General features: G+C 38.8%; 1 protein-coding gene across 1 annotated transcript; it reads left to right on the top strand.

Moving 5' to 3' along the window:
* The first annotated feature begins 843 nt into the window (after positions 1–843).
* On the top strand, positions 844–19,861 carry CISD1 (CDGSH iron sulfur domain 1). Its single transcript, XM_066242843.1, has 3 exons — positions 844–1,033; positions 8,931–9,136; positions 19,445–19,861. The coding sequence occupies exons 1-3, from the start codon at positions 1,009–1,011 to the stop codon at positions 19,532–19,534; spliced, it is 321 nt and encodes a 106-aa protein (XP_066098940.1). The 5' UTR covers positions 844–1,008; the 3' UTR covers positions 19,535–19,861.
* Positions 19,862–25,606: the final 5,745 nt, after the last annotated feature.

The following is a 25,606-nucleotide window of genomic DNA, read 5'->3' on the forward strand; positions in this document are numbered from 1 at the left end:
TTCCCGGGATCGGGTGGGTAGAAGGTGCCCGGGGGGCTTCCCGTTGTGAAGAGTGGTAACGTGTTAGGAAGCAGCTGCAGCGCCAAGGGTGGCATTGGCGGTACCCCTTAACTGCATTCTACTCCCTCCAACGCCCACCACACGTAGAAATGATAGAAGTAAAACCAGGCAGCTTCTCAGCAGACGCACCTTCAAAACAACAAATTAATCCTAACCCCGCTCCCCAAATTGGTACGCTTAAACGGCTCTTATTTTTTAAATTTTGTTATTGACACTGATTTCAGACTGGGGAAGAGAAAGAATAATCATAATTCTTTTTTGTTTAAGCGAGCACATTTTTTTTTAAAGAAATGGGCCTCCCCCCCTCCCCCCATCACCACCACCACCACTCGACCCTTAGCGCACGTTCCAAGGTCCTTAACAGATGACTAACTGGGTCAAAGGCAGAAGACGGGGATGTACAACGGAAGCGAAGGAGAGGTTCTGGAATAGGACTCTACAGTTCTCTGTTTCTACCACTGGCATTTTATACGAAAGCTAGAACTGGCTTTGCAGGTACTGGACTGGACAAGAAATTTTTAAGTAAGATTTTCGATATCTGATTATGTCAACTGTCATAACACCTGTCCAGTGCGAAGAGAAACCCACACACCTGGGAGAGATGTGAAATCTGGCCTGGATTTCCTATTCCCAAGGCCCAGCCTCAGGGCTCCGGGAACCCGCCCCTCAAGATTGCGCAAACTCAGTTGCTACCGCTTCCTCCTTCCAGCTCCTGCAGTTGTCAAAATCCGGGCTGTAGACTTCCTTGAGGCCCGAGACGCAGCTCTGCGCATGCTCGGCATCGGCAGGGGTGGTTAATACGCACGTGCTTACGGACTGCGGCGGCGCCTGCGCTGTAGCTGCCAGTAGTCGGGCTTTGAGGACGTCTTTCGCACCTTCACTGCCTGTGTCGGCGCTAGCCCGTTTGTGTTCAGTGTCCTGTGCACACGCCTTGCAAGCAACGGCGCCATGAGTCTGACTTCCAGCGTAAAAGGTGAAGTGGGGTCTGGGAGCGGGTGAGGCTGCCGGCCTGCGCACCAGTTGCAGCTTGGTCAGCACCTCTGTTACCGCTGCTCTGCGCGTATGCCGGTCCTTTAACCTTGACATGCCTAAGGTCAGGCTCTTGGCCGACCGGCGGGTTCCCTGGGCCTAACGGGATAAATGGTATGGGTTGGTGCTGTTCCTGAACATAGGAGGCCATGCAGGCATCTACCCAGGTTTGGATCACGTTTCCGCTAACTAGCCAACCCCTAAAACCTAATGGTCCCGCTGCTAGCTTTCCTTGTCTCTGGAGACGCCTCTGTGTTCTGAAGTAATAGGACTTGAAAAAAAGGACTTGAAAGAAAACGACTATAAAAAAAACCCAAAACAAAACAAAAAAAAACAACCCCGTGCCCCCTTTTCTCACATTTAAATTACCGTGCAGTCAGAACATGTATTGCCTGCAACCCTGAAGGGATGCATGATTAATCACATCTTAGTTTTGCACACTTTTTTAAAGGGAAGAAACCCAAACGAGGCCTTAAGTATTTCCACTTTTTCGTTATGCCTCTGGCATCTGGCCCTTCGTGGCTGTAGTCCAGTAGAGAGTATTGAAAGCCGAGCTCATTGAGTCTTCAGTTTTTTCAGCCTTGCTTTCATTGTGCTAAGTACCTAGCGTTTGGAAATGTCATTTCATAGATGGTTCAATTAAAACTAAGAGACTTTCTGGAAGTCAATTAATGTGAACTTCATTTCATATCAATTCTTGGTGGTAATATAATTATTAATATAATACTGTGCACCAGCTATGTGATACATGTGATCTCTCTGCCTAGTATAAAACAACACACCTCAAGATTTGGTTACCTGTAACAGTAGTTAAGTAAAGGTAAAGAGATTGTCCAGAAGTTCATTTAAAATAGCCCCATTGGTTTACTTAGTAAATATTGAACACTGCCAGAATTTGTAAAAGGTTCCTACGGCCTTGAGCTCTAATTTTGTAATAGATTATATAAATTGGGAAATTCTGCTTATGTTATTATCAAAAGTTACCTGGCAGAAGGAGAGTGACAACCCATGACATCTTTAAATTACTAATGAGGTATATAGTAGAAGGTGATTATTTACAAAAAATTATTTTAAAGGATACTCATCTTGAGTCTCAGAGGCACCTGGTGCATTTAAAGTAGGGAATGATTTTTGTGTTTTGTATATTTTAAAAAAAACGATGTTTTCTCAGGAATTAAGATAGTTATATAAAATAAGATATTTATGTGACTGGAGCTACTGATAGTTTTTATAGGAGGACAGTTTGCACTTGTGTGATCTGGAAGGAAAGATTCCGTAATTTGTCTTTGAATTGTGAAGTCATTTTGTGTAAATGGGCACTCAGCTGTATTTAGGTAGCATACTATTGAAATGTGAAATAGGTGAACCCTAGGGATTCTTAACATTGTCTACAGGCTAATCTTTGTTGCAATCAAGAAGATTTGTTTTGTTTAATCTGACCATAGGGGAATCTAAAGGTGACTTTCCCATTAGTTAGCAATTTTCTAAGGGATAAGAAGTTGCTGGGTGAAGAGGGTTATTAATTTAACCTTGAAGTAGTCGAACTTCTAATGAAAAATAGCTATCTTTTATTTTACTAAAAGCATAGAGGTTGTTTGGAGGACTATGAGAAAAGGCCCAAAGCCTTTGTATATCTTTTCTCCCAGCACCCTCTTTCTCAAATATAGTTGTGTGGCAAGGTAGGGACAGAGAGTGTCTTGGGAATCTACCTTATGATTAGAGCTCAAATTGTTCTCTCAGTTTTTAAAGCAAACCTATTTTTTAAAAATAAACAGACTGGAAATCATTTTAGATCATTTGATTTTGGGGAAGATAACCATGTCTCTTCTTCATTAAATAAGTTAATAATTTTAATGAGTTTAGGATGGTACTTGACAATAGGAACCACTATGTCAGTATATGTTAGATAAAAAATAAAAGGGTGTATAGGTACATACACAATTCTTGTTTATAATCGAAAGAAAAATAATTGGTGGGTTATAAATACAATTAATGGCCAAAACATGAATCTGGAAGAAGTAATAAGGATGAGTAAGTGGAATTGATATCCAAAGATCTCAGTCAGTAAATTGGCTCTTGATACCTATTTGGTCTATGATACCAAACATTTTTTTTCCTTATTGAGGTATAATTGTCATACTTACTGTATACCAAACTTACTTTTTCCTTGATACCAAATATTTTATTGCAGTTTATTATAGTTTCTAACATTAATTGACTTTTACTACTACCGAGTCACTAACGACTCCTTCTCATACCTAAAAGAAGACCTTTAGGAAGTTTACTAAGCATTTTGCTCCTGGATAGCTCTAAAACTCACTTAATCTGCTGTCATCATTAATCCCTTCTTTTTTATTTGCATGGAAAGATTAATTAAGGTCATTCTCCACATCCTCCAAATACCACTTTCTCTTACTGCCTTAAACTCTTGCCTTACTAACATATCTATTACTCTTTAAGTTCTCTCATTCACAGAGGTTTTCTTCTTTTCAGCCCAAAGTAGTAACTCACAATTCACCCTTACCTTTAAAAAAAAAGCCAACTTGCCTGACCTGTGGTGGCGCAGTGGATAAAGTATCGACCTGGAAATGCTGAGGTCCTGGAAATGCTGAGGTCGCTGGTTCGAAACCCTGGGCTTGCCTGGTCAAGGCACTTATGGGAGTTGATGCTTCCTGCTCCTCCCCCCTTCTCTCTACCTCTCTCTCTCCTCTCTAAAAATGAATAAATAAATAAAATTAAAAAAAGCCAACTTAACCAAATATTTTTTTCTTTTTATTTAATTTATTTGGGTGACACTGGTTAACAAAATTGTACAGGTTTCATGGTGCATAGTTTCACAACATATCATATGTACACTGTATTGTGTGTTCACCACCCCCAAATAGCCAAATAAAGGCCTTCCTTAATCTGCTGCCCACTCAATCACTTTTTTTCGTACTTTGCTTTATCCTCAGGTTATAAAATTGGTTTCCTCTATTTACCTTGCACTTTATTATTCATCCCAAACCTTGAACACTACATTGTATATAACCAAAAATAAATTTTATAAATCCTTATTCTCTGACTTATATCCTTGTCTCTTTTATTAAAACTAATTCATTTGGGTTCAATAAATATATTGAGTCATTTGAATTAACCGTTTAAGGGCTTAGTGTTTTTGAAAAGGAATGTGTAGATCTGAGAATAGAGAAGCTCCCCTGGGTTATAAACAAATAGCTGGAGGGAACTATGAATATAGAGGAAACAAGATTGGTGGTGAGTTGATACTTCTTAGAGCAGGTGAATGGAGTTCATTAAAGCATTCCCTCAGTATGTCTGAAATGTTTTATAATAAAGTTTTCTTTTTAACCTCAGGAAGTATTTAAATTCCACACTTAACAATAGCTTAAGATGAGGCCAAAGGTAAGTCATTTGGTGTGAGAGCAATGTGATGGTCTGAAGGGCAGATGGAGCAGTAAATTAAAATGGATACTCTATTCTTTTTACTCAGTTTACAGTGACCATCACCTGTGTGCCAGGCCTTGAGAGTAAACATCACCAGGCACAGCCTACCAATCTGGGGGAGAACAAAGGGAGGGCAAGAGTTAAGCGCAGCTCCCCTCCCCCTCTCCTGAGATGAAAGGAACATTCTGATTCTGTGGCAGTTGACACTGAGCCTGCGAAGACAGTTTGGGGCAGTAAAGGGGCTAAAGGAAAAGAAGCAGGGTGAGATTTCTGTGTAAATTAAAGCAAAATAATCCCTATACTAGAGAAAAGCAGAGCAATGTGTTATAAACAAGGGTGTAGGATTTGGGAACAAGTTCATATTTTCACTCTCTCTGAATAATTCTAATAGAGAAAATTAGTGATTATACAGTATCTGGCCAAGGGAAGAGTTACAAAGGGAGGGATTATTTAGGAATGTATTTTCTGTATTTTGTACTTTGTATTGGTTTATTCATGGTTTGTATGTGATAGAAAGCATTGTTAAGTAAGGTTGGATAAGCTGGGGTTTGATGTAACTCCTAACCTAAAGTATTGTACCTTGAGAAATGTTTATAGAAAATGGAAGTGAGTATAAACCAGAAAAGGCATAAATAATGCTCAGGAGTTTTCTGGACTCCAGAATTTCTAAAAGTTGTCAACTGAAACATCTTTAAAAATTAGGTCTTGGTAAAGTCCCTTGTTGCCTCTGAGATTGTATCTATTCTAAATAGGTGTGTATATGCCAAGGACTAAATGTACTTGGGTTTTTAATTCTTTTTCTATTCTAATTGTTGACTTTTGAGTCTCCCATCATTCTTACTGATCTTCAGATAGTTTCCTTTTTTTCCCCTAGTTGCCAGTGGCATCCACAGCTTTTTGCCAGAAAAGACTGATAAAGGCTGCAGTAATGAAATAATAAGCAGCATTTTTCTTATTTTGGGATGTTTTATATTTGTCTCTAATGAGATTAGAAAATTAGAATTTGGGGAGGGAGGAAAAGAAATGGAAATTCTTTTCTTAAGATCTTCTCTAGCTCTGTAATTCTGAAAAAAAAAAGTCTCACTGGAGCAAATACAGAGCCATTTCTGAGTGAGTGTGTGTGTGTGTGTGTGTGTGTGTGTGTGTGTGTGACGTTTATGTAGGAACATAAGTGATCCTTGTTAGAAGGTAGAGTCATGGAGAGCATGTTTTGATTCCCCATGAGGTAGCCACTCTTAGGTGATATCTAGAGTCAGATCCCATTTCTTTAATTTGCTGCTGCCTGTTTTCTGTGTTAGTTATTCTGTCATTTCTTTCCCTATCAAAAATTCCAGGGGAGGTAAATATTTAAAAAGAAAAAAGTTACCATGTGAATTCAGTTAGTAGTATGAGAAAATTAAAGAATATTTTAATGGATAGATTCTTTTGGCCTATAATAAGTTTCAAGTAGAAATTCCTATTGGATCCTTTTTTTTTTTTTTTTTTTTTTCTGACGCTGGAAACAGGGAGAGACAGTCAGACAGACTCCCGCATGCGCCCGACCGGGATCCACCCGGCACGCCCACCAGGGGGCGACGCTCTGCCCACCAGGGGGCGATGCTCTGCCCATCCTGGGCGTCGCCATGTTGCGACCCTCCTGGGTGTCGCCATGTTGCGACCAGAGCCACTCTAGCGCCTGGGGCAGAGGCCACAGAGCCATCCCCAGCGCCCGGGCCATCTTTGCTCCAGTGGAGCCTTGGCTGCGGGAGGGGAAGAGAGAGACAGAGAGGAAGGCGCGGTGGAGGGGTGGAGAAGCAAATGGGCGCTTCTCCTATGTGCCCTGGCCGGGAATCGAACCCGGGTCCTCTGCACGCTAGGCCGTGGATCCTTTTTTTATATTGTAAGGCAAATTAAAACTAGCCAGTTGGAATTGGCCTTTGTATCTAAGGCTTTTTTGTAATATGTGGGCACCATTAAAATAAGTCTGTCAGAGATTGCTTCATAATTCACCAAAAAGTAAGGTGTAACTAAGATCAACAGCATTTAAGGAATTGTGTTATTGTAATTTTTCAGGATATTTCCCTTTTAAATTTATTCTCAAAATAACATTCAGCAAACATAATTGAACATATACTGTACAAAGCAGTCTTTTAGCCCATTTTGTGATAAGTACATTAATAATCCAGAGTGGCTTTCCATTAGCAAAGCAGTGGATTGCCATAGCTCCTGACATAAAGTATTTTCTCAAGGGTGTTCCATGGTAAATAATTCATCAAAATAAAGACCGTGATTCAAGCTAGAAATCAGAGCAAAGTTTCAGCCCTGCTTGGAATTGCCACAGGGAAATACGAAGCAGCACTAAAATTCAGGACACAGATCTACACAAAATGTTCAGTTAGAAAACACTCTTCAGCAAGGCCAAAGGTTTGAAGCTGGCAAATGACTTATTAACTTGTTTTCTCAGTCAGGCAGCACCCGGGAAGGACATAGTGTTAATGTTTATTTTATGGGATTATAACAAGGAGGAATGGAAATGTTGTGGGAAGGAAAAATAAACTTACTTTGTAGAAAAAAATACTGTGGTTGGAAATAGAATCCAAGGAACATGCTAATTAGAAACATTGATGAAAACTAAATTATTAAGCTAAGAGAAGTACAAGATAAAAAAACTAAGTGTGAGGATAGTGGTTTTTTTCATTAGATTTTTTTTCTTTAATATTTTATTTACCGATTTTTAAAGAGAGAGGGAAAAAGAGAGAAACATTGATTTGTTCCACTTATTTATACATTCATTGGTAGATTCTTGTATGTGCCCTGACCGGGGATAGAACCCACAACCTTGGCATATTGGAAGGATGCTGTAACCAATTTAACTACCTGGTCAGAGCTCCATTAGAGTTTTGTATGAGTTCCTATTTTATGTAAGGCACTATTGGGTATGGTGTTTTATCACATTAGTACAATAAAAATTTGACTCAATAGTGCAAACTAAGCCATATAGTTAATTATTCATTATATATTATTCAGTATACTTTTTATTTTGCCTTGGAGTGTGTTTTTTTATACTTATCTCTCTAGGGCTTTATTTGATAGTCTGGGAACTTATTTCAAACACTGAAGCTCTGACTCAGAAAGTGCTGGGAAGCAGTCCAGTGTGTTTATCCTGACCCTGTTCAACTTTTTCCTGCAGTCCACTCCGTGCTGGGAATAGACAACTCTCCTCTGAGGCGGAGACTAACCAGACTATGCAGAACTTTCTCCTCTCCATCATTCTCTGGAACTGGGGTAGTTGTTAAGTGCTTGGGTTTCTAAGGGCTCCTTGAAAAGCTGTGTAGAAAGAGTATAATAGCTGGCCTGTTAGTCAAGCAAATAATTGAGTAGAAAAATGTCATTAACTTTATTATCTTTACTTTTGAATTACAGTCCTCATTCAATATTATTTTATACTAGTTTGAGGTGTACAATTTAGTATTTAGACATTTATATAATTTACAAAGTGATCACCCCAGTAATTCTAGTACTCACCTGGTACCACATACAATTATTACAATATTATTAACTATATTCCCTATGCTGTACTTTACATACTTTACATTCCTGTGACTATTTTGTAAATAAGTTTGTACTTCTTAATACCTTTGCCTTTATCACCCCACCGCCTCACCCCCAAAATGTCATTAAATTTAAAATGAAGTTTGTAGGGAATTCAGATAATCGTCCACTGATGGATAATAGAAGTTTAGAATTTATTAAATGAGAATTTAACTGTAATTATATTGATCATGTTTAATATGAAATTAGTGCATTTTTATTTATTTTAATGAGACAGTACTTTGAAATTAAAAACAAAACAAAACTTTTAAATGGCTTTGAATCCCAGAATCAAGCATGATATATTCCTCTGAATTTTTAATATTAAAGGTAGTTTTGTTTTATTTGTCCTTTTTTGTTTTCCTTTGGATACCAATTCTGTTTATGGTTACGCATTTTAAAACCACTAAAAGACTATTTAAATGAACTCTGAATCATTTTGTCAACATAATCACCTCCTGATTTGGGGGGGTTTGTCTTGTTAGTGGTCTGAATTTTTTTATGTATGTAACAGGTTCACATGTTATTTTAAATCTTTTTATGTACACTTAAAAATTATTAAACCTTGTTTTTCTTTCTCCGTCTGTGAAATAATATCTTAATTTAGCTATCATGGATCAATAGGAATGCACAATTGCCTAACTATGGTCTGGGGAAAGTCTTCAAGTCTTACACCAGTGTGTTCTGATTATTCAGTTAACATTAAAAACCAACTTTGACTATTGGGATACTTAATAATCAAAAACTGGATTTCCTGAACATTCATGTTAGACTTTTAGCATATGTTTTGGTTTTGATAATTATTGCTGTTTTTTTTCCTACTCTAGTTGAATGGATCGCAGCAGTTACTATTGCTGCTGGGACCGCTGCAATTGGTTATCTAGCTTACAAAAGATTTTATGTTAAAGAGCATCGCAACAAATCTATGGTTAACCTTCACATTCAGAAAGACAATCCCAAGGTTGTACATGCTTTTGACATGGAGGATTTGGGCGATAAAGCTGTGTACTGCCGTTGTTGGAGGTCCAAAAAGGTGAGGAAAACAAGTCCTGTATATTATTAGTACCATATTTAATGTAATGTTTCTTTTTAAACTTTTCTCTCAAACTGGTATCACCAGATATTATTAAGATATTCCTTTTTTAATGGATCCTGGTCTCTATTTTTTATGTAATCTTTAGGAATATGGTTACTAAATTGTATAACCATTGTACAGTAAAATTACACCATATTCTCATTGAGTTCAAGAGAATGTAACCATATTCTTAACCAAAGAAGAGAGAGAAATCTCTTTATTTACTCTTAAGATTTCCTCCACAAGTGGATCTTAGCCTCCACCATCTGATGAAAAGAAGTATGCAGCCTAAACACAGAGAAACAGAAGAGTTAATTCTTTTCTTGTGCTTTCAAGTTCCTGGATTCTAGGACAAGTTTTAAAATTTTCAAGGGAAAGTTTTAGAAAATTGGCCTTGAAAATTTTTTATCTAGTAAACATATTGACCCTGTATCCTCAGCTTTCTAAAACCTGCAGCTCCTATAGCTAAATATCTAACATTGGATATTTTAAAATCTTACTTTCTTTTGTGAGAAGTGCATTTCAAGTTTCAAGTTCCATTTGGAAGTGTCGTCTGTGATAGCTGCAGCTTTTAGACAGTGAGGATAGCTACTGAGTTAAAGATGGTAAAATGCTCTTCTAAGGTCATCTTGCAAACTTTGTATACTGAATGACTTCAGAATTGCTGGTGTATGGTGAAAATACTGTATGTATTGCCACTATTAACATTTAAATAAAATGGATTTCACTAAAGATAACTATAAGGCTTAAGAAAATAGACAATAAAAGTGATACATCTATTTCTGAAAGCACAGTATGTGAGGGACCTCTTTCTACAGTGGAGAGCCATTATCACAAATCAACATATCAATACTAGTCCCTAGGAAGCAAATTCCACTAACTCCCTTATCTCAGTACAATTGATGTTATAAAATCCGGTGATGTAGTGCTTAGCTTATGTCCTTGTGTCTAAAAATATGCTTGATGAACATATGGAATATGAATCAAAAGTTAGTGCCAATATAACAAGTTACATCTTAAGAACAACACTGTTCATATGGAATGTGGGATTGTTCGGAAGTACTAGTGGGATTGCCAGAAAATAATCCTCAATAATATTCTAATCTAGATCTGGTTTGTTTTTAAAAATTATTGCTATAATAGGTTTATTCTCCTGTTGCTCATTAAAATATAGAAAGTAATACCTTTAGAAATTAGGGAATTTCTAAATCAGAGTTGTAATAGTTCTTTAGTCAATGGTTTTAAATAGTTCATTTAATGTCTAGTATATATACATGCCTAACAAAAGTTAAGTAGTAAAACAGCAGATATCATAGATGTGTTACACTGTGGGCTAGAGTTTTCTGGGAAGGCATGGTGATACACATGGGAGTTAAATTGCCCCGGAAAGATTGGTGACATTTGAATAAAGAAGCAAGTGTTGGAGCCTTTCTCAGATTCTGCTGAAAGGGCTCATATAAATATAAGCAAAGGTGGGATCGGTGATGAATCTAGTCTGGTCCTTGTGCCTGTCTCCCTCCAGAAATAAGTCCAAATTGAAGAGAGTCTTGAGTATACCAGTGTGAGGGGTTTGTGCCTGCAGACATAGGGAGCTCCTTGACAGGGATTTCAGTCATAAAGTTATGATACTTATACCAGGGGATATAGCTGTGGAAATGGAGAACATTGAATAGATACATGAAACATGCTGAGGGAAGGAGCAGCCAAATGCAATGACTGATTTGTGTGGAAGATTGTGGGGCAGGGCGGCAGGGGGGACAAACGCTTGCTAAAGTATCTCAGTGGGTAGGATTATAAAGAGGTGGTGCCATTGACAGAAGTAAGGAATTCAGGATTAAAAGTTGATTTCCTAGGACAGTAATAAGGAGTTCAATTTCAAAGAGTAAATTAAAGATGACATTTGAATGTAAATGTACAGCAGACGATCTGAAATATGGGACTAAAATTGTGACATGGGGTTACAGGTAGAAATCAATAGAACTAATGAGTCAAGCATAGGAATGCAACCAACAGATCCTTGATACAGATAAAAATCAGGGGCTAAGTTTGAACTCATAGAGAAGCATTTTCTGCATTTTGGAAAGAGGAATAAGAGCCATCAATGGAGATGAAATGGGCCAGAGTTAGAAGAAAACTAAGAATTTGATGACTTCACAATGGAAAGAGGGAAAGTTTTGGTTGTCAGCATCAGCTTGCGCAAAATCAACCAGGTGAATAAACTATTGTAGTAACACTGCTGGATTAAATCATTAGTTAATTGACCTTTTGGTGTCATTTCAACAGATTAGTTAGAATAGAAGCTGTGTCCAAGTAGGTTAAAGTGTGAATTACTAATAAAGAAATGCTAGAAGTCTGAGTATATGTCAGATTTTTAGTAAATGGAAAGAAAAAGAAATAATAGCTTTAGTGAACTCTAAAGCTTAGCTTTGAGGTCAAGTAAAGTTTATTTACCTTGGTTGGGTTTTCCCAGAAGGTAAAGGGTCAATAAAGCAAATATGTTCTTTCACGGACTAAGATCTCAAATATTTCAGGAAGAATCACAAATGGACAGAAGCTAGTGATTTAAATGTTTATTAGATTATAGTTCAACATAACATTCTGGTATCATCCTTGCATCATACAATTTATAGTTTGCATATGGTTAAACTAGGCATTACCATTTCCCATTAGGTAGACTTTAAGGAAAGGGATACCAGACTAATTTTATTTTCAATTTTCTCAGTTCTTTTTTGTTTATCTTTTATGCCATTAGTGATCCTCTTTGCGCCTAGGATTTGTCACTTCTGAATTTTCACTGAATCTTGAGTACTCTTTGTTACCAAAGTGAATTAAGAGTTCACTTTGGATATTATTCTATTAATGGATGTTCTTATTCTTCAGGCATCCTTGGAGGCTTCCCACATTCTTGAGTTCCCTATGTTTATCACACAGGTGCCAGGTCACGCGCTTACATGTCAATGCACAGAAGACTTGTAATTAATCCTTTGATTAGATATCTGTATTGAGTTTATAGTCAGTAATTATACAACCCAGTTGTGTTTATAATAAAACTTTTTTTTCCCCTTAAGTGAGAAACGGGGAGGCAGAGAAACAGACTCCTGCATGCACCCAGACCAGGATCCACCTGGCAAGCCTCGTACCAGGCAGTGCTCTGCCCATCTGGGGCGTTGCTCTATTGCTTGGCAACTGAGCTATTTTAGTGCCTGAGGAGAAGCCATGGAGCCATCCTCAGTGCCCAGGGCCAACTTGCTCCAAACAAGCCATGGCTGCAAGAAGCGGAAGAGAGCCACAGAGAGAAGGAAGGGAGAGGGCAGGGGTGGAGAAGCAGATGCTTGCTTATCCTGTGTGCCCTGACTGGAATTGAACCTGGGATATCCACATGCGGGGCTGACACTCTAGCACTGAGCAAACTAGCCAGGGCCTATAATAAACTTAAATGCCTCTTTTACTTATTTCCAAAAGAAGTTATATGCAATATAAACTTGAATTCTCATCCATTCTTCTTTTTTAATTTTTAATTTATTGTGTTGATATGGTTTCAAGTGCCCCATTCAATATAACACCCTCTACCTCATTCTTTTTTTTTTTTTTAAGTGAAAAGGGAGATAGTGAGACAACAGACTCCCACATGCACCCTGACTGGTATCCACTCTGCAACCCCCATCTGGAGCCAATGTTCAAATCAACCAAGCGATCCTCGGTGCCAGGGGCCAATGTTTGAACCAATCAAGCCACTGGCTGCGAGAGGGAAAGAGAGAGAATAGGGGGAGAGGGAGAGAAAGAGAAGCAGATGGTCACTTCTCATGGGTTGATCCTAGAAGGTCAACAAGCCAGGCTGATGCTCTCTGTCCACTGAGCCAATGGCCAATCCTCATTCATTTTTTTATTTTTTCTTTCTTTTCTGAGTGAGAGGAGGGGAGACAGACAGACTTCTGCATGTGCCTTAACTGGGACCTACCCAGCAACCCCATCTGAGGCTTATGCTCTGCCTGTCTTGGGCCATGCTCACAACCAAGCTATTTTTAGCACCTGAGGTAGAGGTCTATAGAGCCATCCTCAGCTACGGGAGCCAGTGCACTCAAACTAACCAAGCCATGGCTGTGGAAAGGGAAAAGAGGTGGTGAGGGGGAATATAAGCAGATGGTTGCTTCTCCTGTGTACCCTGACCAGGAATTGAAACCAGGACATCTAGACGCCAGGCCTACACTCTACCCCTGAGCGAGCCGGCCAGGGCTCTCATTCAGTCTTACAGTATAGTCAACCACTGGTTTGTTGTGTGCATCTAATACAAGCAGTTTTCCCAGATCTTAATGAGTCAGATCTCTTAGTAACATGTAGAAATTCATGTTTTAGCACAGGGGTCCCCAAACTTTTTACACAAGGGGCCAGTTCACTGTCCCTCAGACCATTGGAGGGCCGGACTATAAAAAAAACTATGAACAAATCCCTATGCACACTGCACATATCTTATTTTAAAGTAAAAAAACAAAACAGGAACAAATACAATATTTAAAATAAAGAACAAGTAAATTTAAATCAACAAACTGACCAGTATTTCAATGGGAACTATGGGCCTGCTTTTGGCTAATGAGATGGTCAATGTCTGGTTCCATATTTGTCACTGCTAGCCGTAACAAGTGATATGACGCGCTTCCAGAGCCATGACGCGTGCATCCCGTGTCACCGGAATTAGTACTGTACGTGAGCGACGCCGCCACATCCTGTGCTCCTCTCACCACCAATGAAAGAGGTGCCCCTTCCAGAAGCAGCGGGGGCCGGATAAATGGCCTCAGGGGGCTGCATGCGGGCCTTAGTTTGGGGACCCCTGTTTTAGCACATCTCATTCCCCTTCTTCCTCCAGGATTGGTATGCTCTCTGCTATTCAAGAAACTGACCTATTTCATGATATTTCACAAAAGGGCTATCAATATGTAAAGTGAGAAGGAAAGGAACCAATAGCGAAGAAATGATTAAAGTGACTACCAGGAAGGATATTATTTGAAACAATGGTTTCTTGAAAGGGTGGAAGGAAATGAGACTAAGGAGAGATGTGAAACTCAGCCATAAAAATGAAGAAAGAGATAGTCTTTCAGAACAGGAAGACAAGGGAGAAGAGTATACAACGTAGTTTGGCTAGAGTCCCACCACACCCACATTCACTCACCTCAGGTAGGCTACCTGGAAGGCAGGAGACACTTTGAACAAGGACAGCAGAAAAGCGCAGTCTCTTCTTATTAAGAAATAAGAAATGGAGGAAAGCCATGCCAGTTAACATCAGGAACTCAACTGAATTTGAAATGAAATGCAGCTGGACATACTACATAGAATCCTTTTATTTACAGCTTCAGTGTTTGAGTTGGGGTGTTTTGTTAGTGGTGGGCTTGTTTTTCTTTGGGGGGCATATGTGTGTGCTATAGAGAGTCTCCATCCTATTAATAGTTTGGTTGCACTGATCCATTTTTTCATAGAAACAAACGATATTTTCTAAATGTCGGTCAGTCCATATAAGGACAGTCTTGTAAAATCTCAAGTTCTGTTTATACATTTTTCTTTTATATCTACTATATTAACGTTTACCAAAGTAAGAATGGTATGAAATGCCGTATTCTCCCAGAAGTGTCAAAGATCTCCTTGCTTGTGTTTCCTTTCTCAACCAAAGCAATCCTGTTCCTCAAGGTGGTTTATGGTAATGAGCCAGAATGCCCCCAGGCAACTTTTTTTTTTTTTTTTGCATTTTTCTGAAGCTGGAAACAGGGAGAGACAGTCAGACAGACTCCCGCATGCGCCAGGGGCTCTGCCCACCAGGGGGTGATGCTCTGCCCATCCTGGGCGTCGCCATGTTGCGACCAGAGCCACTTTAGCGCCTGAGGCAGAGGCCACAGAGCCATCCCCAGCGCCCGGGCCATTTTTGCTCCAATGGAGCCTTGGCTATGAGAGGGGAAGAGAGAGACAGAGAGGAAGGTGCGGCGGAGGGGTGGAGAAGCAAATGGGCGCTTCTCCTGTGTGCCCTGGCCAGGAATCGAACCCGGGTCGTCTGCACGCTAGGCCGACGCTCTACCGCTGAGCCAACCGGCCAGGGCCAGGCAACTTTCTTGAGAAATATAATCCAGCCTTTCATTAAAAATAGAAAGTTTGGCCCTGGCAAGATAGCCCCCTTGGTTAGAGTATTGTCCTGAAGTTCAGCGGTTGCTGGTTCAATCCCTGGTCAGGGCACATACAGAAACAGATCAAGGTTCCTCTCTCTCCCTCTCTCCCTTTCTCCCTCTCTCTCTCTTCCTCCCTCTACCCTTCCCTCTCCTTCTTACCCTCCCTCTCCCCCTATCTCTCTCCTTCTCCCTTTCCCCCTCTCTATCCCTTCCTCCTCCCTTTCTCTCCCTCGTTCCTTTCTCTCTCTCCCTCCCTCCTTCTCTCTCTCCCCCTCCCTCCCTCTCTCTCCCTCTCTCATTTTCCCCCTCTCCCTCCTTCCTCCCTGTCTCTCTCCCTCCTTCCTCCCTTTCTCTCCTCCTCCCTTTCATCTTCCCTCTCCCTCCCTCCTTTTCTCTCTCCCTCTCCCCCCTCTCACTCTCACTCTCCCTTCCCCCTCTCCCTCTTCCTCTCTCTCACTCTCCCTTCCCCTCTCCTTCTCCCCTCCCTCCTCCCTCTCTCTCCCTTCCTCTCTCCTTCTCTCCATCCTTCTCCCTTTCTCTCCCCCCTTTCTCCCTCTCCCCTTCCCTCTGCCTTTCACCTTCCCACTCCCTTTCTTTCTCTCTCCCTCTCTCCCTCCCTCTCCCTCTCCCCCTCTTTTTTTCATTTTCTCACTCCCTTTTCCCTCTCCCTCTCTCTCTCCCCCCTTTTTCTCTCCCCTCCCTCCTCCCTTTCACTCTCCCCTCCCTCCTCCCTTTCACTCTCCCCTCCCTCCTTTCTTTCTCTCTCCCCCATTCTCTCTCTAAATAGGATCAATTAAACATTTTTTTAAGATTTTATTTATTGATTATTTAGAGAGGGGAGGGACAGAAAGAGAGAAGGGGAAAAGAGCAGGAAGCATCAACTAGTAATAGTTGCTTCTCATATGTGCCTTGACTGGGCAAGCCCAGGGTTTTAAACTGGCGACTTCAGCATTCCAGGTTGATGCTCTATCCACTGTGCCACCACAAGTCAGGCAAAAAAAAAAACCCAAAAAAGTTTTAAATACAAAGTTTGAAGAAGAAAGAAAAAATTTTTCTTCAGTCATTGCAGATAGAAGAGATAATTAGAGATAATTTAAGAAGGAGTGTATTTGATTTCATTTTGAATCACCCTAAAAACAGAAACATAAATTGAGATATAGGGTCATTCAAAAGAAACAAATCTCACTTTTTTTTTATGGAGACCCTGATAATGTTGTTAGCTTTTCAAGTGGAGAACAAGGATCCTGATTTTTTTTTCTCCTAAACATTTATTCTAATATCTTCATAACTCTCCCTTCTGTAGTTTTAAAGATATTTGAAATTAGTAAATTTTTAATTGTTTTAACAAACATAATAGGACATACAGGAAATTCAGCCAATTTAATTCACAAACTTTTCTCCAGGCTGTTTTGTACAAAGATTGGCATCGTAGAACAAATTTTAGAATCAACTATAAGCTAAACTTTTTTACTTCAATTATTTGATCTTAAGTATCAATACTGAATGAACTGAATTTAACATACTCTTTGTGTTTTTATCATTTCAGCTCTTGGCTTAACAAATTTCAGAAAAAAATTTTTTTTAATTTATTGATTGATTTTAGAGAGAAGGGAATCAGAGAACAATAGACAAAAATATTGATCTGTCCCTATATGTACCCTGACCAGGGTTTGAACCCACAACCTTTACGTATTGGAATGATGCTGTAACCAACCAAGCTATCCTGTCGGCCAAATTTCAAATTTTTTAATGAAAAACGTTTAATAAAATTCATGTTTATATTATTTAATGCAATACTACTATACCTAGATTATGTTTGAAAACAATATCACTCATTTTCATTCTCCTGAATGAAAAAGTTAAAAATAAAATAAGGCACTTTCTGAAAAACATTTTTATGTAATCTACTATTTGAATTTTAATGCCAAGTAAATACTCTTTCATTTATACTATATTAAGAATCATGAAGTACTCTTTATATATATATATCCCATTGTTATGTAGAAAGCATTCCTAAGAAATTGTTAATCTTATTTTGAAATAACTCATTTTGACTTTTGGTTGAAAATAAAGTTTAGTTGTTTTATTACTCAAAATGGGAAACATGAAGTTTGGAAGATAATTCTGATTTAAGTCAATATTTCCTGTGGTTAAGTGATAATAGAAAGTGCTATTAAAAGATACCAGTGCCTCTGAACAAAATTATTTTTAATATCTAGTTTACAGTTTAAAGACATAAAAACTATACACTTTAAAAGTATGAAAGTTTATGAACAAATAGGATCTACTAACTACCTTTTAAAGATTTTTTTTGTTTGTTTGAGAGCATGATGAAACATGAATTTCAGTTTCAGGTTATTATAAAAAGTATATTTTCATTTTTGATGTATAGCTTTCTTAACCTGTTATAAGATTTTCTTTGAATACTATAGGTTTCTCTCCTATTGTTGATTGTATATATAGAGAAAAATAATTTGAGAGAAACAAGTTTTCTAGTATTTTTAGCAATTAGATTAACAAAGCAATAAAAGTGAAGCATGTTACTTGAAGCTTTTTAATTTACATATATTTCATTTTCCAGAAAAATACTTTATAACCTCTGTGCCTAACACTTTACAGTGACATTTTTTGTGTAGGCTATATAAAAATGGAGCCTTTTACAGTGTAAACTTTTATTCTCACTGCAAAATCATCTGTTTGTTTATCAAACTTATGGCACTTTGAAATGCTGTTCTTTGCTGTAGGACACATTTCAGTTTGATTTGTGTGTGTGTGTGTGTGTGTGCATGTGTGTGTGTAGCCTCTTTTCTCATCTATGCCAAATCTGAAAACTTGGGTTCATATTTTTGCTGCAAGGCTTTGTTTTTAATATGAATAAACTGTGTACCATATCTTATTGACCTAAAAAAAGAAATAATGTATGTGTATACACATTACAGTTAATTATTTTAGAGAGAAAAGGAGAGAGAGAGACAGACATCCACTTGTTGTTCCACTCATTTATGCATTCATTGTTTGATCTTGTATGTGCCCTGACTGGGAATCGAATGCACAACTTTGGTATTTTGGGACAACACTCCAACCAACTGAGCTACCTGGCCAACATTACATTGATATGGCCATCTATTCCAAGATGGAATTTATACCTGGATATATAAGATATTTTGAAAACCTTGAAGTTTTCTGTGATTTTTCATTTACTGCCTCTCAGAATTATATATAAATAGTAAAATTAAAATAATTTCTTTAACACCAACCAGATATTTTATTTTAGAAAAGATACTTCTAATATCAAAGATTAATATTATATACCATCATTGTCTAGTTTTCAGATATCTAAAATTCTATTCCTCTTTACTGACTAATGAGGCAATTTTACTCTAAGGCCAAGACTCTTGTTACATTAGTCTTCTAAATAGCCTCCTTCAGTGCAATAGTGTGCCTTATACTAAACATGAAACTCTAGATTCTAGAGTGTAGGTACATTTTGAACAATTAAAATAAAACAAAGGTGCTAGCTATCATAGTTTGACATGAAATATATAAAAGGAAATGTATATTAAAAATGCCTATTTCTATGAAAGTGGAGAAATGAAGGGTATGAAAAAATACACAAAATAAAATGGGTTAGAGAGGAGCCCTGTTTTGGCAGCTCACTTGGTTAGAGTATCATCTCAAGCCAAGGTTGCAGGTTGGATCCCCGGTCAGGGCACATACAGGAATCAACCAATGAATTCATAAATAAAGTGGAACAACAGGTCAGTGTTTCTCTCTCTTCCCCTCCCTCTAAAATCAATAAGTTTAAAAAAAAATTTAAGGTTTAGGGAGAAAAATTGTACAAAGACGATTAACAAGAACATCATATGCAAATTGATTTTAAACAAATGAGCTTAAGCTTTTACATATACCTAGGCAATGGACATAGCCAGTTCACTAGAAAGAAAAGGAAATTAGTATATAAACATGGGAAATGTTCTCAAAATCTGTAATCAAATATCCCAAATATAAATGCTATTTTATATTGAGTTATGTTATATATATGAATTGAATGTCAACAACTCTGCCAAAGATAATACTGCTTTTTGATTATACATTTCGCATTCTTTTTTCCCCTTCCTAGTTCCCATTCTGTGATGGAGCTCACACAAAACACAACGAAGAGACTGGAGACAACGTGGGGCCTCTAATCATCAAGAGAAAAGAAACTTAAATCGACAGTTCTGATGCTAGTGCAAACAAACTTGTCCTGATTGTTTAATTAGAATGACTACCACTTTTGTCTAATTCACCTTTTCTGGGTTATAGATGTGGTATATATCGCAAACTGCAGCTTTCATAGTCATGGTATTTGCCTTACTTGTTGAACCATGGTGGTGCACATTCGTTTAAACAAAGAAAAGGAAAATGTGAAAGCAACCTATGGCCTGTGGGTTATTTTGGTCTTGTAAGGATCCGTTTCTTTGCATTCAGTATAATTACTTCAGAATGTAGTTTGTATGTTGAAGTTAAGGTATTAAATTATTCTCAAAATCATGTATATTCAGACTTATAATTTTCTAGAAAAATTATTACCTTTTATTATTTAGTTAACTAGAAAGTAACTGGGGGCCCTGGTTGGTTGACTCAGTGGTAGACTATTGACCTGGTGTGTGGAAGTCCTGGGTTCAATTCCTGGTCAGGGCACACAGGAGAAGTGACCATCTGCTTCTCTTCCCCTCCTCCTCGCCCTCCTCTCCCCCTCACCCTCCTTTCTCTTTCTCCGTGGAGCCTCCGCCTCAGGTGCTAAAAATAGCTTAGTTGAGAGCATCAGTCCAAGACAGGTAGCCGAGTGGATCCTGGTCAGGGCACATGTGGGAGTCTGCCTCTCTATCTCCCCTCCTCTCCCTTAAAAAGAAAAATTAAGTTGGGTGTGATAAGCTACATTAGTCTCAATACAATCTAGGAAAAACCTGTTGTTACCTTGATTTTCTTTACAGTGGTAATGACACTGAGAAAATATGGTTTATGTGTTTTTCCAGTTTTCATCAAAGTGAACTTTGAATGTTACTCTGCTTTTTTAGAAGTAGGTCAGGTCAATAATAAAGGTGTAACTTCTTTGTACTCATCTTCATGGATATTTAATCCATTAAACTAACCAGTAGTGGCTATTTAGATCACAGAAAGAATAGATTTAAAATAGTCATGATGGATGTCTTAAAATAGGATTCTAGCCCAGCGAGTGGCAGGCACTGATACGGGGACATTTAATTGAAGCACCTCCATGACAATAGTAATGGCAGGATCAAAGGTGTGGGAACAGTTTCATTGCCCACTTCGGGAAGAAAAATAAGAATTGCATCCTCTTACCTGACCTGTGGTGGCACAGGGGATAAAGAGTCAACCTGGAATGCTGAGGTCTCAGGTTTGAAACCCTGGGCTTGCCTGGTCAAGGCACATATGGGAGTTAATGCTTCCTGCTCCTCCCTCCACCCTTCTCTCTCTCTCCCCCTGCCTGTCTCTCTAAAATGAATTTTAAAAGAATTGAGTCCTCTTTTAAATTGTATTTTTCTTAAAAGCAAAAATTTGAAGATAAGTATTTGTTTGTGTCATACTCTTGAAAGACTCAGCCCAGAAACAAATTCATACTAATTTAGAAAAAAAAAAAGGCCCTGGGTTGTTGGCATGGTGAGTAGAGCATCAACCTATTGCATATGGACATCTTGGCTTCAATTCCAAGTCAGGGCACACAAGAGAAGTGACTATCTGCTTCCCTCCCTCTGTCTCCTCTCTCTTTTCTCCCATAGCTAGTGGCTTGATTGGTTCGAGCAGTGGCCCTGGGCACTGAGGATAACTCCATGGGTCAGAGTACATCAGCCTCAGGTGCTAAAAATAGCTTGGTTGATTGGAGCATTAGCCTCAGATGGATTGCCAGGCGGATCCCAATCACGGCACATGCAAGGAGTCTGTCTCACTATCTTCCCTCCTTTCACTTAAAAAAAGAAAAAAAGGTGAAAACTTGAGTTATTAGGAACAATAAAAGAAGAAAAGAAAGAGTGGTTAACATTTTTTAAAGAGAGAATTTTGGATTTTATGGGTTAGAAGAAAACATGACAAAATATGTGTGTAATATAGGCAAACATTATTTGGAATTGACCAAAGTAACAGGTAAACATTCTCATCATTTTTTTTAGTATACTTGAGTTCTCAGTAGTAGTTAATCACAAGCTTCTGCTTGCTAAAATCCAGAATTACCTTGGAAATCACAGGAATCAATGAAACCACACCGGCATTCTTAAGTATGATCACTGATACTTTATTGTGTACAGTTTTGTGTATTATGGTAGATAATGTTGCTACCCAGATTGTGTATGCTGATTTTAAGTATCCCATATGACTTACTTAGACATGTCTTGAAAGCACATCATCAGCACAAAATCTAAAATAACAAACCAGTATTCTATCAGTTTCTTACGGTGAATTTTTTTCCATGCTTTTCCTCCCTTTTTAAAATAAGCATGAATGGCCCTGGCCAGATGCTCAGTTATTGTGTTGTCACCATACATCAGGATTGCAGGTTCCGTCCCCTGTTGGGGCACATACAAGAGTCAACCAGTGAATGCATGGATGGGTGGAGCAACAGATCCATGTTTCTCTTTCTCTCCTCCCTCCCCCTTCTCTAAAATCAGTAACTACATATTTAAAAAATAACCAATGATGAGTGGAGAAACAGATCCATGTTTCTCTTTCTCTCCTCCTTCCCCCTTCTCTTAATCAGTAACTAAATATTTAAAAAATAACCAATGATGCGTGGAGCAACAGATCCATGTTTCTCTTTCCTCCTTCCCCCTTCTCTAAAATCAGTAACTAAATATTTAAAAAATAACCAATGAATGCATATATAAGTGGAACAACAAATTGATGTTTCCCTCTACCTTGCTAAATCTCAGTAAATCAAGTAAGTATAATTGGGTCAGCAAAAAGCATCAAGCTTTTAAAAGGTTTCAAAGAAAAAAATCCATGAATTTCCAAAGTTTCTGATAAAGGGGCATTCTTTTAACAGACTAAACAGTTTTCTTAATTTTGAATTTGAAATTATAATATTAGTCATGCATTTTTATAGGTAGTGAAGGGAAGAAAACTGGTACCAGTTCTCAAAGTTATTTTTCAAAGTTATAGGATCATATTGGTACATGTGTTCATGTTGAAATTGGAAGTGATCATCTTACAGTGAAATGAAGATCTACCATACCATCAAATCCAAAATAACTAGGTACATTTATTTTTAGAGTCATGGTAAAATGTATTGCATGTTTGAACTAGAATTTCTTTGAATATTAAAACTTTGTTACTTAATCTAAAAAGGCAAGTGGGTGTAGTTAAGATAATATGAGCTGTTTTCACACAAAAGTGTGCAATCGCTGTTCCCATGTAAGCAGCCTAAAGCCTTAAAAATTTCTTTTTAAGTTTCATCTTTATTTTCTTTCCCAAGTGATAGGAGGGGAGATAGAGAGACAGACTCTCGCATGCACCCTGACTGGGATCTACCCAGCAACCCCTGTCTGGGGCTGATGCTCTGCCCATCTGGGACCATGCTGGCAACTGAGCGATTTCTAGTCCTTGAGGTAGAGGCTCCATTGGAGCCATCCTCAGCACCCCCTCCCCAAGCATATGTACTCCAACCAATCAAGCCATGGCTGCGGTAGGAGAGGAGAGAGGGGAGGAGGAGGGGTGGAAAAGCAGATGATCACTTCTCCTGTGTGCCCTGACCGGGAATCAAACCCAGGACATCCACATGCCAGGCCAATGCTATTAAAGCAACATAGTTTGATTTTGATACTAGTTTTTTATATTTGAAAGTTTTCACATATGACTATTAGCACAATGCATTGAGATTGCATGCAAAATTATTTTTAAAAGTGGTTTTTAATTCAGTTTACCATTATGGATCCAAACTAAGGATAATGCCAATTTATTCTAATTCCTTCACAACCGATGAGTTTAATGTGGAGATTTTCAAAGGCTGATTGTTAACTGCACTTTCCTGTGCAAAGTCTGTATTTTTTTATGGATTTAAGTGAAGTATTTCTTAAAAGAGTTACATATATTAACTAAAGTTTGCCAGGAATACTGCCAAAGGGGAAAGACTGGCAATAAGATTCTAATAAGTCAGTAAATATGATTATAAATTAGTGCCCTGGCTGGTAGCTCACCTGGGTTCAATTCCTGGTCAGGGCACACAGAAGAAGCAAACTTCTGCTTCTCTCCCCTTCTCCCCCTTCTTTCCCTCTTCCCCTCCTGCAGCCAGTGGCTCAATTGGTTCAAGCGTGGCTCTGGCATGCTGAGGATAGCTCCACTGGTCCAGCCTAGGACAACCTCAGGTGCTATAAGTAGCTCAGACTGGAGCATTGGCCCCAGGCAGGGTTGCTGGATGGATCCCAGTCAGGGCACATGCAGGAGTCTGCCGAACTATCCCCCCCCCCCATCTAAAGGGAAAAAAAAGATTATAAATTAGGAGTATCGCTTTTTAGGTGTGTGAGCAACAGAGGAAGCACAGTTCAACTTCAAATGTGAAACAAAAGAGTCCCAAGTTGAGAAGGTTGGCAGATAGGCATTGTGTAAATTAGATGTTATTCACTTTCAGTGATAACCTGTATGTCTAAGGATAGTCTTTGTTGTTGTTATTGTTTAAGTTTTATTTATTGATATGAGAGAAAGAGGAAGGGAGAGAAAGAGAAACATTGACCTGTTGTTCCAACCACCCATGCAGTCATTGGTTGGTTCATGCGTGCGCCCTGACCGGGATCCAACCAGCAACCTTGGCTCATTCAGTACCACCTGCCAGCACAGTCTTACAACTTCCCATACAGGGAGCCAAACTTGGGCTGCCTGGGTGAAAACCAGGAATCCTAACCACTAGACCATATGGGACAGCTTGTTACCTTCTTGTTTTTCCAACCTATTGTAGATAAGCAGAAGTCAATTTCTGTCAAGACCGGAATCTTCAAGTGCTATTTCAAAAGATGTTTTTATTTGTAAATATTCAGTTATATAGATTCCCAGATTTATGTTTAAAATAATTTTGAACTTTGCCCATCTACCTACGTGCTCACAATGGTAAGATAAATTGTCTTTTTGCTGGTGACACTGCCAACCAACATTTTCATTGTTGGCTTAAGCAGTTGCTCATCTAAATTTATTTACAAGATAGATGTGAGAGATGATGTCTTTATGGCTCTGTCACCCATTACACTTAGCTAAATCTGTTAAATTTATTTCACAAGCTCCCCCCGACTATGAAAGGTAGAGTTCCATTTATGTACTCCATCTGCAGAGCAATCCTCTTTCTTTATCCTAAACTTTCTTGACACAGGCGCCCTCCTATCATTAGACAATAAGGCTGTGTGTGCAATCTCAATACCATTAAGATTTTTTACTTAAAATTTCTCAGCCTTCATCTTTCCAGCTTGTGGTCTGCCCTGTAACTATCACATGAATCTTAGCTGTTCACCTCCATGTCCATTCCAACAAAGAGCGTTTTGGTCATCACTTAAAGCAACTGCATTCCTTTCTCTATTAGGATCCCCCACCCCCACTCCAGGAAGCAGCTTCTAGCACAGAAGCTGAAATAACATTGGCTGGTTACTACTTCCATGCTGATCCTGGACGCCACCTAGCGTAGAGACTCTAATAATGAAATTATTAAGGCATAAATTAGCTTTCTTAGTATGCACTTAAGTCCCTGATCCTGAAGTACCTTTGTACACCCCCCCCCCAAATCTAGTCACTTATAGCAGCTTACGGCTTATAGTTCTGTAACCCTTACAGTTTTAGCATCTGGTTTGCCAATGCCACAGGATCCACTCTTTTTAACCCCTAGGAAAGAAAATGGTTCAAAATTTGATCATCACTATATATTCAGTACCCAGAACAGTTTTAAGTACATAGCAGGTGCTCAATAACTGAAGATTGTCTTCTCTAATGTGGTTAGGCCTCATCCAATGAGGTTATGGCCTGGCCAGAACAAAAGAGCTGACCCTCCCCAGATGAAGAGAGAATTCTTGCTGCCCGACTGCCTTTGAATGAAAACACCCCCTCTTCCAGGGTCTCAAGCCTGCCAGTTTCTCTCTCTCTTTATATATAGGCACACACATGTGCACTGTGCTATTATTCTGGTGATTCTTGACTGATGCAGCCCCTTTTATTTCTTAAACATGTAAAAGGAGCAAGCATTTGAGATCTTGCTTCCCGGCATTGTCAGTTTTGGCTCAAATAAACTCTTTATTAAAAATAAATAAGTAAAAAG

Source organism: Saccopteryx bilineata, chromosome 9, assembly GCF_036850765.1.
Source record: "Saccopteryx bilineata isolate mSacBil1 chromosome 9, mSacBil1_pri_phased_curated, whole genome shotgun sequence".
Taxonomy (NCBI): domain Eukaryota; kingdom Metazoa; phylum Chordata; class Mammalia; order Chiroptera; family Emballonuridae; genus Saccopteryx; species Saccopteryx bilineata.

Coding starts and splice junctions, on each gene's coding strand:
- CISD1 (XM_066242843.1), top strand. CDS start 1,009: ATGAGTCTGACTTCCAGCGTAAAAG. Junction 1,034..8,930: donor TCTGACTTCCAGCGTAAAAG/GTGAAGTGGGGT, acceptor TTCCTACTCTAG/TTGAATGGATCGCAGCAGTT. Junction 9,137..19,444: donor GTTGTTGGAGGTCCAAAAAG/GTGAGGAAAACA, acceptor TCCCCTTCCTAG/TTCCCATTCTGTGATGGAGC.